The 17982-nt window shown below is 38.0% G+C and overlaps 1 protein-coding gene across 1 annotated transcript in view; it reads left to right on the top strand.

The window, feature by feature from the left end:
- Gpc5 (glypican 5) overlaps positions 1 to 17982 on the top strand; it is a 1248052-nt gene that overhangs the window by 271133 nt on the left and 958937 nt on the right. Inside the window, exon 5 of the mRNA XM_034498469.2 lies at positions 13676 to 13801. Coding sequence (XP_034354360.1) covers positions 13676 to 13801 — 126 coding nt within the window. The remainder of the gene's footprint in view (positions 1 to 13675; positions 13802 to 17982) is intronic.

The raw sequence follows: 17982 nt of genomic DNA, 5'->3' as shown, positions 1-17982 counted from the left end.
GGTAAAAGAAAAAAATCAATACATGTCATTAAATAAAGAAACATGTGGTTTGAGACATTCCACAGAGCAAAGCTCCATTTGAAAATGTGATCCTTTTCCAATATTTTTCCAGATAATTAGCTTTGGTCAAAATTAGAAATAGTTCCTACTGTCCCCAGTGAGAAAGACAGAAATGAAATGCAACATGTGACCACATAGAAATGGTTTAAACCAAACAAACCACTACAGGATAAGGATAGTAGATTATAGCTCTATTTTAGAAGTATCTAATGAAATAAAATGCAAACTGAAATGTAAATTAGAGCCACATGTTTAAAGCACATAGTTTCATAGATGAACCAAGTTTGACTTCTACATGGGTATCAGTCTTCACACCTGATGCATGAGGCATATGTCAGTATTACAAATTATAATGTAAGTTAGTTTAGTATTTTATTAGACTGTGTGAGTCTATTAAATTTATGAAATATTGTACACCAACATATATTTAAGTATGATCTAGATTTTTGAAGTTGTAGGGGTTCATGATATCCACTCAAGTATGGGAATAGCTTAGTACCAATTTTGTAATACTAAATCATCCTTATATTTCCACCTTTCTCATCTGCATCCTCTGTCTGACTGCTTGTCAATTTGCATGTAGAGAAACCTGAGGAAGGATAAACACCAGATTGTCAACATTGGTTACACCAGATTGTCAACATTGGTTACTTCAGGAGGGATGTAAACACTACAAAGTGAGAAATTAACCTGATCTTCAGGTACCTTTGAATTATCTTACTGTTCAGAAAAAAAAAAAAATGTTGCTTTTGTTATTAAAGGTGTTATAAAAGTTGAAAGTATTGCCTGCCTTTATAGTAGTAACTAAGCATGGCCATGTCAACAAACCACAAACTCCCAGATGGGTTGCATTTCCTTTTATGTGTCTTAGCATGTGATGAATCAGGAAACCATTCTGGTGTGGTTGGCGTCAAGGGCATGGGAAGCAATGAAACAATAAGTATGCTAGTTCATGTTTCTCCCCTGCCTTCAGTAAGCTCAGGGCAAACAAAGCTGCAGGCTATGAATGAGCAATAGTGCTGCAGACCTTTTCTTCTTTACAGAGCCAGCGCTGCGCAAGGCTGGTCATTAGCTAGAGGCCAGGATTTACTCTGTTCTCTGCTTTCTGTGCTGCGCACTTCAGACTGAGAGAGAGAGAGAGAGAGAGAGAGAGAGAGAGAGAGAGAGAGAGAGAGAGACTGAGAGAGCCCTGTCTCCTATCTGAACATACTACATTCTAAGCCCAGATTTTCATGGAAAGAAGTGATGGATCTATGTTTCTAGGATAGCAATACACACATAAATGACGTGTATGTTTTCTTAATGCAATTATTTCTATAAAATTTTTTTAAAATAGGAGCATTTTTTTCTTGATAACATTTTTAAACTTTGAGTTGGCAAACTCTTGAAAATTTGTGATATTGATAAGTGATATTGAGTACTTGCTATACTGGGAGAGATCACAGGGCAACTTGGAGTTTGTTCTCCCTGTCTACGTGTGCCTCAGAAATGAGCTGGCGTCATCAGGCTTGTTGGCTAGTACCTTTCCCTGCTGAGTCAGGTAACCAGTCCTGTCTGTGTCAGTTAATTTTTTTCTATGTGATGGTGACATAAGACAGGGAGCTACTTGAATAGGTGATTTCTTCACTTGTTTCTAACTTGTGATACAGGGTATCTCTGATAGGTTTTCATAGGATCTTACTACATAGTGACGTTAATTAGTAATGAGTACACTTCAGTATTCATCCCTGGGACTGCCATCCCTGGGACTACTAGAGCTTAGTAGTCTTCTGAGTTAGTAATCTTGCCCTCTAGACTGCTAATATTTTGAGAATATACTAGGAATATATCATAATTCTTCACAATCTAGAAGTAGGTCATCTAGGTTAAAGAATCTTAACACATTTTTTCTGTTTAGAAGCTTAAGAATATCATTATTTAAAAAATACATTGTACTAATTTCCAATTAGAGAAACTATTAAAAACTAAGATATCACTTAGAGCTAATTTACCAAGCATTTGAGTTAGTTATAAGTGCTGATCAAGTCCTGGCTACAAATGATAGACAAGCCAGGGCTTTTGCTATGAGAGAAGGCATTCTCCATTAGAGAAGGCAGATTTACAGAGAAGGGAGTAGGGCAGAGGCTATGAGGAACACACAGATGACAATCAGGTAGAACCCAAAGACACTGTGCAGGTTGATCAATGGAGATGAAAGAGAGATGGAGAACGTTAATAAGAGTCTAAAAAATGGCTAGATGGATAGAACAATGGAAAGAGAAGAGCAAAGTGGAGGAAGTGAACAGCTAGGCACAAACTTTGTTCAAGCAATACAGATATATGTTATGCAATGGCTCAATACAAATGTGATTTGTGCCTGGGGTGTGGAACCAGAAGCAAGAGTAGCTGGCTTAGAATAAGGCTACAGGGTGGAGAGTTGAGAGGTCCTGGCTATTATAAGACATATTTTTTAATCTAAGTTACTTTGTATTTAAAAGTATCAAAAGTGGTACTTGTGGTAGAAAGAATATCTTGTGTCTATATGGATGTGACATCTGTCAATAATAAATCTGATGGTTTATGGTTTAGATAAGGAATAAGAGGAGATAAGGCATTTGGGAGGCAGAAAGGATTCTGGGATAGAGGCAAGTGAAAGAGATGCACTCCAGGAAGATGAGACAAGATGGGTGTATGGTCCCTGAGCACAGGTAACCAGCCTCATGGCAGAATGTAAGTTAAATAAATGGGATACTTTAAGTTATATCTAGTCAGTGAAGAGCCTAGCTATATGGCCAACATATTTGTAAATATATTTTGAGTCTGAGTTTTATTTCTGGGAGCATGGAGCTAGGAGGAAGTACCAGTCCTCACTTATACAATTTGTGATTTCCAATGTTGCTTCTCAGTATAACTTAGAAAATGAATTGAAGAGAAAGAGAAAAAGCTAAATTAGAGGCATTGCCCATCTGTTAAGTCTGAAGCTTGAAGAAGAATTTATACATTTTTATATGGACCTGATAGATGATACTTTGAATAAATACTCAGATGGGAAACACTTTACCATATCTTTTTAAATACTGCAATTCAATTGCTCACATGAATTATATATGATTTCTATATTTTGGTGAAGCTTCCAGGATAGGATGGAAACTGATATGAACAACATAACTACTGAAGGATAATTAGCAAGATCTAATTTTCCCCTGCATGTACTGTGCTTCAAATTTTAAATGATATTATCTTCATGATGGTAGAAAAGGAAATGCATGGGCTGACCACGCCCGTAGCAAATTTAAATTTAGAATGATTTCAAGAATAAAAAATTTCTTCATATATTTTATGTAAACTGGAAGGGGAATCACATCCATAATAGTTGGCATTACGCTGAGAAGAAAGGTATAGATGGTTTGCTATGTTCAGGTGATAAAATACCATGACAGAGCAACTTAAGCAAGAAGGGCGTTATTTTGGCTTATAATTCCAGAAGGATACAGCATATTGTGATAGGAAGGAATGTCATCAGCAACAGGAAGCTGGCTCGCACCTGTACTCCTGAACAAAGGAATAAACAGGAAGTATGGTCATGTATTCTCAAGGACCACCCCCAGTGGCTAACTTCCTCTAGGATGATTCCATTTCCTAATGCTTTCGTGACCTCCCCTAAACCACCACAGTCTTAGGAAACAAACCCCCAACCTGTGAGACTATGGATCCACTTTATGTTCAAACTACCAGGAGATCCAAGATCAACTGGCTCTGTAGCAGCCACAATGTCTGACTATACTTTGCCTACTAGTATCTATTTCTAAACAGCTCAATTATATTGTCTCTCTGTCTCTTTATTTTTTCTTTCTTCCTTCCTTCTAGTAGGAACCTTCCTTCCTTCTAGTTGAGGGCAGCTCAACTAGAAGAACATGTCCCATGGACAGGGAACCACTTTTAAGATAGCCCCTGGTCCAGTTATTTGGGACCAACATGAAGACCAAGCTGCACATTCGTTGCATATGTTCAGGAGGCCTAGGTCCAGCCCATGTATTCTCTTCGGTTACTGGTTCAGTTTCTGAGAACCCCAAGGGTCCAGGTTAGTTGACACTGTTGGTCTTCTTGTGGAGTTCCTAACCTCTTCAGGGCCTGAAGTCCTTCCTATTCTATAAGAGTCCCCAAGCTCCATCCACTGTTTGGCTGTGGATGTGTGTATCTGTCTGAGTCAGCTGCTGGGTGTAGTATGTCAGAGGACAGCATGCTACTGTCTGTAAACATTAAAAACGTATCATTAATAATGTCAGGGATTGGAGCTTGCCCATGGGATGGATCTCAAGTTGGGCCGGTTATTAGTTGGCCATTCTCTCAGTCTTTGCTCCATTCCCTGTTCTTGTTTGTGGATGTCATATAGATAGGATAAATTTTGGGTTGGAAGTTTGGTAGGTGAGTTGATGTTCCCATAGCTCCCCTGGGGTTCCTGCCTGGCTACAGGAGATGACCTCTTCACCTCTTACATCCCCCATGCTGTGAGTCACAGTTAACTTCACCACCATTGATTCCTGGGAATCTTCCTTTTCTCTGCTGGGTCCTGGAGAAGCCCCTCACCTTCCCATCTCTTTCAATTGCAGATTTCCATTCATTCTCATAGCCATCTAGCTATCTCTCCTCTCCCTCCCCACACCTGATCCTGAAGCACCACCAGTCCACCCTCGTCCCATCTCCCACTCAGTTTCCTCCTTTGATCTGCCTCTTATGACTATTTTATTCCTTCTTTGTTGAAGATGCTTTCTATTATCCATTTTATGATTTTGGCTTTTTCATAAAAATTCAACTTTCCATAGGTGTGTGCGTTTATTTCTGGGTGTTTGATTTGATTCCATTGATCAAAGTGTGTTTCTATACCAGTATCATGCAATTTTTATTACTATTGTTCAGCTTGAGGTCAGAAATAGTGATTCCACCAGAAGGTCTTTTATTGTCAGGGTTGTTTTGGCTATCCTGGGTTTTTTGTTTTTCTATATGAAGATGAGAATTGCCTTTTCAAGGTGTATAAAAAAGTTATGCTGAAATTTTGATGGGGATTGCATTGAATCTATAGATTGCTTTTGGTAAAATGGCCATTTCATTATTTTAATTCTACCTGTCCATGAACATGAGAGATCATTTCATCTTCTGATATTTTCTTTCCGGGACTTGAAGTTCTTGACATACAGATCTTTCATTTGCTTGGTTAGACTTATACCAAGATATTTTATATTATCCTTGGCCATTGTGAAGTGGCTTGTTTCTCTAATTTCTTTCTTGAACTCTTTATAAAGTGAAATAAAATGATATAAAAGAGGGCTATTGATTTCTTTGAGTTAGTTTTGTATCTAGCCACTTTGCTGAAGGTGCTTATCAGCTGTAGGAGTTTTCTGGTAGAATTCTTGTGATCGAAAATGTATACTATCATATCACAAATAGCAGCAAACTGACTTTTTCCATTCCAATTTGTATCCCTTTGACTTCCTTCGGTTGTCTAATTGCTCTGGCTAGGACTTCAAGAACTAGAATATATAGGGAGACAGGCAGCCTTGTCTCGTCTCTGATTTTAGTGGAATTGCTTTAAGTTTCTCTCCATTTCATTTGATGCTGGGTATTGGCTTGCTGTATATTGCTTTGATTGTGTTTAGGTATGTGCCTTTTACACCTGATCTCTCTAACACTTTTAACATGGAGGAGTGTTGGACTTTGTCAAAGGATTTTCAGCTTCTAGTAAGGTGATTGTGTGATTTTTTTTTCTTTCAGTTTGTTCATATGGTGGATTTCAAGGATAAATTTTTCTGTTTTGAACCATCCCTACATCCCTGGGATGAAGCCTACTTGATTATGATGGATGATATTTTTTATATGTTCCTGGATTCAGTCTTCAAATATTTTATTTGAATATTTGCACAATGTTCATAAGAGCAAGGGGTCTGAAATTCTCTGTATTTGTTGAGTTCTTGTGTAGTTTAGGTAACAGGGTGACTGTGGCCTCATAGAATAAGTTTGGGAATGTTCCTTCTGTTTCTATTTTGTGAAATAATTTAAGGAGTGTTGGTATTAGCTTCTCTTTGAAAGTCTGGTAGAATTCTGTGCTAAATCCACCTGGTCTTGGGCAGTTTTGTTTGTTTGTTTGTTTGTGAGACTTTTAATGACTACTTCTCCTTCCTTAAGGGTTATGGGGCTTTTAAAATTGTTTTCCTGATCTTGATTGTTTATTTGGATACTGTCTATCTGTCTTTTGGTTAGTTCAGCTAAGGATTTGTCTATCTTGTTGATTTTCTCAAAGAACCAGCTCTTTGTTTTGTTGATTCTTTGTATTGTTTTCTTGTTTCTAACTGATTGATTGCAGCCTGGATTTTGATTATTTTCTGATTTCTACTCCTGTTTGGTGTGCTTGCTGCTGCTGTTTTCTTCTTCTTCTTCTTCTTCTTCTTCTTCTTCTTCTTCTTCTTCTTCTTCTTCTTCTTCTTCTTCTTCTTCTTCTTCTTCTTCTTCTCCTTCTCCTTCTCCTTCTCCTTCTCCTTCTCCTTCTCCTTCTCCTTCTCCTTCTCCTTCTCCTTCTCCTTCTCCTTCTCCTTCTCCTTCTCCTTCTCCTTCTCCTTCTCCTTCTCCTTCTCCTTCTCCTTCTCCTTCTCCTTCTCCTTCTCCTTCTCCTTCTCCTTCTTCTTTTCTCCTTCTCCTCCTCCTCCTCCTCCTCCTCTTCCTCCTCCTCCTCCTCCTCCTCCTCCTCCTCCTCCTCCTCCTCCTCCTCCTCCTCCTCCTCCTCCTTCTTTTGTAAAGCTTTCTGATATAACTTTAAATTATTTGCATGAGAACTTTTTTTTATGCATGCACTCAGTGCTATGGTCTTTCCTCTTATCACTGCTTTCATTTTATCCCATACATTTTTATTGAATTCTAGAAAGTCTTTAATTTCTTTTAATTTCTTTTTTTATTTCTTCCCTGATCCAGCTATCATTGAATAGAGAGGTGTTCAGTTTCCATGGATATGTAGGCTTTCTGGTGGTTTTGTTGTTGTTGAAGTCCAGCTTTAAGCCACAGATGTTTGATAAATTATAAGGCATTATTTCAGTTTTCTTGTTTCTGCTGAGGCTTCCTTTGTGATGAACTATATGGTGACTTTTGGAGAGGGATTCATGAGGTGCTGAGAAGGTGTATTCTTTTGTGTTGGGGTGAAATATTCAGAATTGATATGTCTTGGTGGATCTTTTGTGAGTATGAAGTGTACTTCCCTTTCTATTTAGATTGATTTTGGTTGAGAGTCTACTGTATTAAATATTAGAATGGTTACTCCAGCTTGCTTCTTGGGTCCATTTGCTTAGAAAACTTTTTTCTAGTCCTTTATTCTGAGGTAATGCCTATTTTTATTGCTGAGGTGCATTTCTTGTATACAGCAGAGTAATGAATTCCGTTTTCACAGCCATTCTGTTAGCCTGTGTCTTTATATTGGGAATTGAGTCCTTTGATAAATTAATGACCAGATATTAATGACCAGTGATTGTTATATTTGTTATTTTGATGTTAGTTTTGTTAGTGTGTGTGTGTGTGTGTGTGTGTGTGTGTGTGTGTGTGTGTATTTGTGTGTGCTGTCCTTGTTTTTGCTGGTATGGCATTACTTATTTCCTGTGTTTTCTTGGATGTAGTTATTCTCCTTTGGTTGGATTTTTTTTCTAGTATTTTCTGTAGGGCCAGATTTGTGGATTGATATTGTTTGAATTTGTCCTAAAATGTCTTCTTTTTCTTTATCTATTATGATTCAGAGTTTTGCTAGTTATAGTAGTCTATGTTGACACCTGTAATTTTTTAGAGGTTTTAAGATATTGGTCCAGGTCCTTCTAACTTTCATAGTCTATCAAGAAGTCAGGGGTGATTCTGATAGGTCTGCCTTTGTATGTTACCTGGCCTTTTACCCTTGCTGATTTTAATATTCTTTTTTTGTTCTATAGATTTTATGTTTTGCTTATTTTGTGGAGGGAGTGTTTTCTTTTCTGGTCCAGTCTGATTGGTGTTCTATATGCCTCTTATGTGTGTATAGGCATCTTTCTTTAGTTTTAGAAAGTTTCCTTCTATGATTTTGTTGAAAATATTTTCTGTGCCTTGGAGCTGGGACAGTTAACCTTCTATTTCTATTATTCTTAAGTTAGTAATTTTTTAGATATAACAGTTTTTAGAGTGATGTGTGTCCCACACCTGAGATTTTCTCTTCCATCTCTTGTATTCTTTTAGTGATGCTTGCATCTATTGTCCCTGTTCTCTTCCCTGGGTTTTCTATCTCTAGGATTTCCTCAGTTTGTGTTTTCTTTATTGCTTCTATTCCACTTTCAGGTCTTGCACAATTTTATTTATTTCCTTCACCCGTTTAATTGTATTTTCCTATATATTTTAAAGAGATTTATTTGTTTCTTCATTAAAGACCTCTACTTATTTGATTGTATTTTTCTGTACTTCTTTAAGGGATTTATTTATTTCCTCTTTAAAGGCCTCTATTATCTTTATAAGATTGGATTTAAGGTCATTTTCTTGTGTTTCAGTTGCTGTAGGATATCCAGGGCTTGCTGTAGTAGGGTAGCTGTTCTCTGAAGGTATTTTATTACCCTGGCTTTTGCTGCTTGTGTTCTTTCAATTGCTTTTAACCAGCTGGATTGCTGTGGTCTTAGGATATTCCTGTTGTAGTAGGCATTGGGAGGGGGTTTAACTTCGATTGTCCTAGTATGGTAGGCCTCTGATAGGTATCCATGGGCTGCATAGGTCCCGATCTGCATATCTGTAAGGTTCAAGAGACACAGGACCAGTGAAGGTAAGTATATATACTTATATGCTTATATAAGTATATATGGAAGGTCCATAGAAAAGGTATGTACCACCGTACCTGAATCTGGAACTTGCTTTGGACTAGGCTGTCCTTGAACTTAGATATCAAGTCTCCTGCCCCAGTCTCCTGGGATTAAAGGTGTGTGCTACCTTCCCTGGGCTTTTCATGGTCACTATGCCTCAAGATCTTCATGTCAAGATCTAGGTCAAAAGCCTGTGTCTTCCAGCCTCAAGCTCTGGATCACAGGTGAGCCCTCCTGAGGCCATAGGTGGGTCTCAAATTAGTCAGTCATTAGTTGGTTAACAAGTTATATGCCCTCCATTTCTAGATTGTAGTTCATTCCAGATGTAGTCAAGTTGACAACCAGGAATAGTATCACACCTAGACCCACCCCTCATCTATGTCTTTTGTGAAGAGAGTAGGCCTCCCAGGAATAGCCACCAAAAAGAGCCTAATAGGATACCATAAGACTAGGCACTCAGTAGGGGAAAAAGTATCCTAAAGAGTAAATGAAAGAGTCAGAGATACCCCTATTGCCACTGTTAGGGGATCATACAAAAACATCAAGGTAACAACTATATCAAATATGCAAAGACCCTAGTGAATGAGGACCAAGCAGAATCTACTTCAGTCTCAGTGTGCCCCTATGGGCCCTACTAAATTGAAGTCTGTGGACCAAGCCCTCCTGCTACCCTCTATGCTTCTGACTCCCAAATTTCTTCCTCCTGTCTTCTACGGGGTTCCCTGAGCTCCAAGGTGATGGACCTGATGAAGATCTCCTATTTGGGCGCTCTCTCTACCTAATGTTTGGCTATGGGTTTCAGTGTCTGTCACTATCAACTGCTAGTTAGGGTTATCACTAGCCCTAGCCTCTTTGATGATTGGGCTAGATACTGGTTTATAACATGTAAGAATATCATTAGGAATTGTTTGTTTGTTTGTTTTTTCTATCATAGTTCTTTGGGCTACCCATCCTCCAATTCCTGTTCATCCAGGCAATGTACTGTGTATGCTCCCTATTGTGGTGTGGGCCTCAAATTAGACAGTCATTAGGTGGCTAATAAGTTCTGTGCCTCCATTGTCCCAGTATATATTGCAGGCAGGCTAGATTACAGATTGAAGGTTTTGTGGCTGGGTTGGTGTCGCAGCAGTTCTACCTATGCAAGCCCTGCCTGGTTACAGAGGACAGCTGGTTCTGGGTCTCAGTCCTTATTACTTGGAGTCTTCACTAAGGTCACCCTAGAACCTTAAGAGTTTCTACTGGACTAGGTTTTCACTTCCTTCCTCCCTGCCAAATGCTCTCCAATTCTACTTGTCTCTCCCAGTACTCTTTCCCTCATCCTGCCTACCCTCTATCCCTGCTAGCCTATCCCCACCTGCCACAAGTTCTATATTACCTTCCCAAGAGATCCATGCATCCCCCTTTTAGAGCCCTGCTTGTAATTTAACCTTTTTGGACTTTTAAAGACTTTCTTTTATAAGTTGTCTTCATCATGGTATCTTTATCACTGCAATAGAACAGTAAGAACAACAACAAAAAAATCAAACCCAAATCTCCTGTCCCTTTCCTCCAAACATCTCCCAATAGTGTCCCCCATCTTATTTGTTGTTCTTCCTTTCAAAATATAGTAACCCACTGAGTCCAACAACACTTGTTGTTCATGAGTGTGGGGTTATCCACTGGGGCATGGGGAGTTTACCAGGGGATACATGCAATGTCTAAAAAGAAAATGACTTCCAGTCCATCAGCAACCGTCAGCTGCTACCAGCACACACAGCTACTGAGTTATGAGTGGAACCTTGTAAGCCTCTCTCCTGGCCATACTTGGATGACGGTTGTATTGATCTTATGCAGGACGTTTTCAGATAAACCTAGCAGCAGTGCATTCAAGAGTGCAGCAGTGATGTCACATCTAGATGACAACGTTGCTCCACCTTCTCCATCTTCTCCAGACACTCTTCTACAATGTCCCTGAGCATCGCAGGGTTGATTCAAATGTCTCACTTTTACTAGCAAGTTTCTGAATTGACTATTGAACACTGGAAAAAAAAACACTTTTCTGACCAAGGTTGAGGTATCACTAATCTATAAATACAAATATAAACATTGAGAGGGCAGTTTAACCACCATAGCAATTAAGCAAAATAACCACAGTAAGCTACCACCTAGGGCCTGTGACCTGGCTGGCTATGGGGTTTTTGTCTACATTTGAAGAATCAGACAAAATTCCTACTGTAGAGGAGACGTCAAGCCAATCAGAAAATGGTTCATGACCCCCACAGCCATAAGGGTCATGGCATTGTAGCAGATGGAACATTTTACCTGGGGAATCAGTATTATAACTTGCAAGGTTCATATCTGACTAAATCTATTGATGACTCTCCTTCCTCAATAGTCTTCATATTACTTTCTGCCCCTGTGTAAGAAACTAAGTGGGGGGGGGGGGGGAGGGAGAGTTTCTGTCTGTCAGTTTCAGCTTGATTTCTATATGTTCTGAAATTATAATATATGTTATCTTCTAAAATAGGGCTTTAACACTTTGTCACAATATTTAATTGACATAGTATTTTATATTGTAAATAACTGTGCTAATTTCATTTTTTCTCATTCTATGGTTTGCATGAATATTTGACTTTTAATTTTTTTTTCTTCCCCAAACCCTTTACTTTTATACCTCTAACTTTTCTGTAAAATTCCATCAACACCCATGTCTTTGTTCACCATTTCCTGGTTGAAGACACACAGCTCGTAGTCTGTCAAGGCCCAGTGTTTCCTACTTAAGAGCATATTGCCATTACTCGCATGACTCTTGAACCACTAGCATAAACAGCATCTGTGGGCTTTTGTGAAATATAGAATTCTGGTCCCTGGTTGGAGCTGTCAGATCTACATCTGCATGGTGGCAAAATGCCATGATGATGTTTACATTTACAAAATTTGAAAAGTAAGCATTTTACTTAATTCTCTAGATGGACATTCCCACAAAATATCAACTCAAATACTCTGATTGCTTCTTTAGTGTTTGGTCATTTACTACTCCAATGACTGTTTATCAAATATTCCTGTTGCCATCATTACTGTCAGATCCAAAGCAATGAATAAAACAAAAGAACCAAACAGAAGAACCCCTGCCTACTTGAATATTTTATCTAGAGTAGGAAGAAAGATAAAGCTGCAAAATATAATGAGAACACACAACATACACACACAATACACAGAACACACACACAATGCACATATATACACAATACACAGAACACACACACCCACAACACACACAATACACACAGACACACAGACACACACAACACACATAGACACACACAACACACAGACACACACAACACAAAGAACACACACAGAAACACACACAACACACACACTACACAGATATATACAACACACAGACACACACAGCATACACACAGACACACAACACACAGACACACACAACACACAGAACACAAACAGAAACACACAAACAACACACACAATACACGTAGACACAACACACACAGACACACACAGCACACACAGACACACACAACACACAGACACACATACAACACACACAGCACACACATAACACACAACACATCCACGCAGACACAGACAACACACACACAGTAGACTAGGGAGTGTGTCAGGAAACATGAAAACACTGAATGGGGTAAAAGTGGCTGTAAGTATTTGGTGGGACACTAAGAAAAGGCTGTTTCTTCCTTTCTTGTATATATCAGTGAATGATGTCACCTCAATGACCTTCATTAGAAATTATCTTAAAGTTCTTACTTTACAAATTAACTCTTGATTGTGTATGTGTGTGTATTGTGTATTGCAGCTCACATGTATGTAGGTACACATTTATGTACATGTTTAACACATACTTTGGAGATCTGTTAGTGATGTTGGTGTCCTTCTCCATGTTAGCTGTTGAGGCAGTCTCTTGCTGACCAGAGCTCACTGATTCTGGTTAGTCCAATCATCACGCTTGCCTCTGAGATACTCTGTCTCTGCTTCCTATGTGTTTAGATTACAGGTGGTTATCACAGTTGCCTAGGTTTTATGAATTTTGGTTATCAATGGCCCTTGAATTTGCAAAGCAAACATTGTTTATCCTTCCAAGACCTAATTTTAAAAGTTTTGGTCTTTTAAGAAAAAAAAAAAAAAAAAGCAAAATCCTTCATTATCATTGAATTTTCCCTTCTATAATCCTCAGGAGCAAGAGAATAGGGTGTGAATCAGGAAAACAAAACAAAACCTTAGGTGACACACAAATTAGTCTTGACTCAGTTAAATTTTATTTTAATATTTTATATATATAGGGCTTGAATCATGTATAGTAAAACATATTACTTTGTGTTCTTTGTCACCAAAGACTCAGAAGTGTGAGATAAGTTTTCTAAACTTTTATTCAATAGGCAATTTATTAGGGAGTTGTAAGTGTCTCACATTTCCCACTTGGAATAAAAAATAGAGTGTTAGGTTACTGTGTTTAGATGCCAATAGCTAGGGAGGGGTTTAAGAAGACTGAATAGTGTGTGTGTGTGTGTGTGTGTGTGTGTGTGTGTGTGTAGGTGCATGGGTTTTAATAACGTCTGTCTTTAAAATAAGACTCACAGCTACAAATAAATTTAAATATTAGGATAGTAATATTTTATAGAATAATGTGTTTTTACTGCTTGTTAGAAAAATATGTGAAATATATGAAAATAAGTTAACTATAGCTTTCTATAAGTTGTGTGTGTGGTGATATTTATGTATATCTCTTCTGTAGATTTTACATTTTTTGTTTTTTGTTTTTCATCATTCAGAGAATTCATCAATAGCCTTAGGCTGCACAGGTCCTTCTATGGTGGCCTGGCTGACCAGCTTTGTGTTAATGAGTTGGCTGCTGCAGAAGGAAGGCCCTGCTGGAATGGAGAGGACATAGTCCAAAGGTAACTCCTGTGTGAATTCCTTTTCTTTCTTGCTTTCTCTCCCTGGAATTGAGATGGATGCTTCCCGTTGTTACTTTACAGCACAGATTAGAGGCTAATCCCTTCCTTTGACTTTCCTCGATAATTTTAGTCTTTCTTTTTATTTCACCTCTGAAGCTACCATGTGTTGAATCTAAAGTTCTTTCTTCATTTCCACCTGTCTCCAACATACACAACAACCCCAACCTTTAAACTGTTCTCTTCTCTCTAGCTGGTATTATTTATCAAATGTCTTATTTTTTAACTTCATGATTATTAGATTGTGAGTAACCTAGGTGAAACCTAAATACTCATGCAAACGTGAGAGAGGGGGATACAAAGAGGGAGGGAGAGAGAGGGAAGGGGAGGAAAATGGAGAGGGAGGGTGGAGGGAGGGAAGAATATTTCTAAAGCAAAAAGTAAAATACACTTTCATTCATATATCCCTGGTTAGGATTTGAATTTGTTGAAAGCTGTGTTTGAATCTGTGAAATTTTACTTTATCTTCAGCTGTCTGATAGAAAAGACAGTGTGCCTCCCTCCTCACATGCGTACTCCCTCTGGTGACTCATGGTCTAGCTTTCGCTACAAAGACACGTTCACTTAAAATATCATGTAGTGAATTGTTACTCTGATAAATACATATGACAGAACACTTTTAATACAGATGTCTGTAATAATTTTTTTAAAAAAAATTCTAGGTGATCACATTCATTATACTTAGAAGCTATAAATCTTATGTTATAGTTAATTAATAAATCCCAGAGATTATAAACATTCACAGAAAATGATTTTGGAAATAAAACTGTTAAATTGAAATATAAAGTATTTGGTGATCTGACTGGGATATTTTTCATTATGCTCTTTGAATCTTGGACTCCATTTAAAACTTTTTGTTTTACACTTACCGAGAGCAGTCATAATATGCAATTGAATGGATAAAATAGTTCTGTCCATATTTTTCCTTCTGCATTCTACTTATTAATTTCTACTTTGAATGATAACTTTTCTTTGCATATTATTCAAATTGAAGTGAAGTCTTCATAGAAAATATTTCTAACGAAGATGAGTGAGAATCCCAGGATGGCTAATGAAAGATTAAGCATTTACTGGAAATGTATTTACTCTATTATATTGTGTTAAACTGTGCTATCCAAATTTTCAGCTGGAAGCATTTGTAAGTATTTGTGTTCAGTTTGTGCAAGTCTTCTGTCACTTCCTTGAGGTTTGTGTAATAGGAGAAGTGAATGACTTAGCAAAAGCTATTAAATAAAAAACACCTTCAATTCACATAATACAATTTATTTCTCTCTCTTTTTTTATAACTTTATTTTTTTTCCACTCTAGGTTTTATCCCCCTCTGGGTCCACCCTCTGACTGTTGACTGTTCCACATTTCATACCTCCTCTCCCCCATGCCCCCATCTTCACAAAGATGTTTCCCCTCACCCTTTCACACCATCATACCTCCCAATCTCCCTGGAGCCTCCGATCTCTTGAGGGTTAGGTGCATCTTCTCTGACTGAACCCAGACCCTGCAGTCCTCTGCTGTATATGTGTTAGAGACCTTATATCAGCTGGTGTATGCTGCCTGGTTGGTGGTCCAGTGACTGAGAGATTTCAGGGGTCCAGGTTAATAGAGACTGCTGGTCCTCTTACAGGGTTGCCCTCCTCCTCAGCTTCTTCCTTAATTCAACCACAGGTCCCCAGTTTCTGTCCTTTGGTTGTGTGTAAGTATCTGCAACTAACTCTTTTAGCTGCTTGTTGGGCATCTCAAAGGGCAGCCATGCTAGGCTCCTATCTGTAAGCACACCATAGCATCAGTAATAGTGTCAGGCCTTGGCGCCTCCCCTTGAGCTGGATCCCAATTTGGTCCTGCTGCTGGACCTCCTTTCCCTCAGCCTCTTTTCCTTCCTTACAATTTCCTTCCTTAATGTAATCTTTAACTCTCTGTGCATTAGAATTTAGAAGGCACATCTTTAGGCAGAGTTCTCCATGAAGTGTCTACATTTCTAGAGCAAAGATATTCTGAAGCTTCTCTTCATTATACTCTATCTCTTCCTTTCCCCGTACTGCTAAAGACTACTGTCTACTAACAAGGGCCAAGTGCAGAGACTCCAGCTCTGGAGAACAAATTTCACTCTGTCATTATCTTCCTGAAATAATTATGTGATCTCTGTTGCCTCAGTGGATAGTTCCATCTTCCTTCTGGATATTTTGGCTCTATCATGGTTCTGGAGACTTTTCCTATGACTACTTAAGGAATGAGCCAGTGTTTTCACTGCTACCAATCTCTATTGTTAGTGAATATGTTTCAGTCATGATTATTTTGAGGCAATGAGGAAAGAAATCTAAACATTGAGTCATTTACTTCTCCAAAGATAACCCTAATGTACTAAAGTTGATGTGTTGGACATATTTTGTATCTGAGGGAACTTTCATGGGTACCTTATCTTTTTATATGCTTGACTTACATTTATTTTCAGTTATGACTCAATCAGTTATTGAGATACATTTAGGACAAGATCATTTTTGTCAATGCAAATGCAATGGTAAAAATCTAAATATCTATGTAGTCTAGCTGATTGCTTATGCTGTATTTACTATGACTTTTATTTGCACTATAATTGTCTAACTAAAAACCTTTCTTCTCTTTCATGTGAGAGTAAAAACTCACTTGATAAGAAGTGCTATTATTAATAGTTTTAAATTTCTAACTCAGGTTTTAGGAATTTTGTGACATTTTAGTCAAAGTACTGATAGATGTGTTTTATTATTGAACTCCTCAGTTGAATTAATAGCATTTCTATAAAATACTGAGTCCAAAAAAGTGTTATGTTATTAATTTTTAAATTTTTTTATCGGAAAACAAAATATAGCAAGATTCACAGTAGAATGCTATATGCAGCCCTTGCATTAAGCATTCATTTAAAGACATACCCTTAGTTAAAACAAATAATGCCATTCAATTTTTGGAAAATTGATACCAAGTGAATGTGCGTCACATTTAGGGGTGAAGACTATTATCCTTTTTATGGTAGGTTATAATACCCATTGCATCCATCCTGGGAAATTATGCCAAACACATCAACACATTAAATTGGTTGCCAAGATTGATTTTATCACTCATTATAAGACCAGAGTGATTATTTTGGCGGTGTTCCGTCTCCTGCAGGCATTTGTTAGGAGGTGACTGATAAGATTATTTATGTGCACAGCTGTGGAGAATCTAGAGACTGCTTCTGTATCATTCGAGTCTGTGAAATTGGGTACTTGTGAATGTAAAAGAAAATGTCTAAAATATCTGCAGTGTAAGGAGAGTTACGTGTGAAAAAAAAAGTCTATTTTAATGCTAGTAATTGTAAAGACGTCCTTTGTGCCATATGCTCTAGTAGAACACTGAGGTCAATGGCCAAGTTCTTGATTTCAGATGAAAAGGAGCCGCTGCTGCGGTCTGTGTGATCTGCATCCCTGAAGGTCCGTCTTATCTACCGCACTCTTTAGTTATCTTGAAACAAAATTGTTCTCTGGAAGGCGTGCTAGTCTCTGCTCTGTTCTCAGTTATCTGTAATTGTAATTGATTGCTCAATGATTTCTCCACTGCCCTCTGGGGCAGTGAAGTTTAGATGACAGTCCCTTAATTAGCACAGCTTGCATCCCCCTTGTTATGAATAGACAGAAAATCGAGTCACTCTCCCTCGATATACAGGAATTCATGATCTCTACATTAGCCCTTGAAACAGCCAGGAGCTGTTAACTACCCTAGTAAAATTAATAAGCTACATCATCTCTACTTCATCCTGAGTTAGTTAATGTTTCCTAATGCTTCTGGCCTAATCTAGTGGGTTTTTTTCTCTCTATTTCTTATGATAAGGTGACTATTTTCTTAAATGATTATGACTGGGTTTTTTAAATCAAGTAAAAGTAGACCAAATGTTAGCAGTCTTTTATCGTTATACTTGTACATCATCACTTTCTATTCCAATGAGGACTTCTTTGTCAGTGATGACTGTTTAACTTCTTTCCCTCACTTAAACCTATCTCCTAACAGGAAAGCAAGCTTGCTTTCAATCTTTCTTTTGTTCTTTCTGATTCTATAGTGATTAATTATATTAGGATATATTATTTACAAAAAGAAGTAGTCTAGTTTTCACATTAGGACTG

Source organism: Arvicanthis niloticus, chromosome 3, assembly GCF_011762505.2.
Source record: "Arvicanthis niloticus isolate mArvNil1 chromosome 3, mArvNil1.pat.X, whole genome shotgun sequence".
Lineage (NCBI taxonomy): Eukaryota > Metazoa > Chordata > Mammalia > Rodentia > Muridae > Arvicanthis > Arvicanthis niloticus.
Note: the sequence above shows the minus strand (reverse complement) of the source record. Positions and strands in the feature narration are given on the sequence as shown.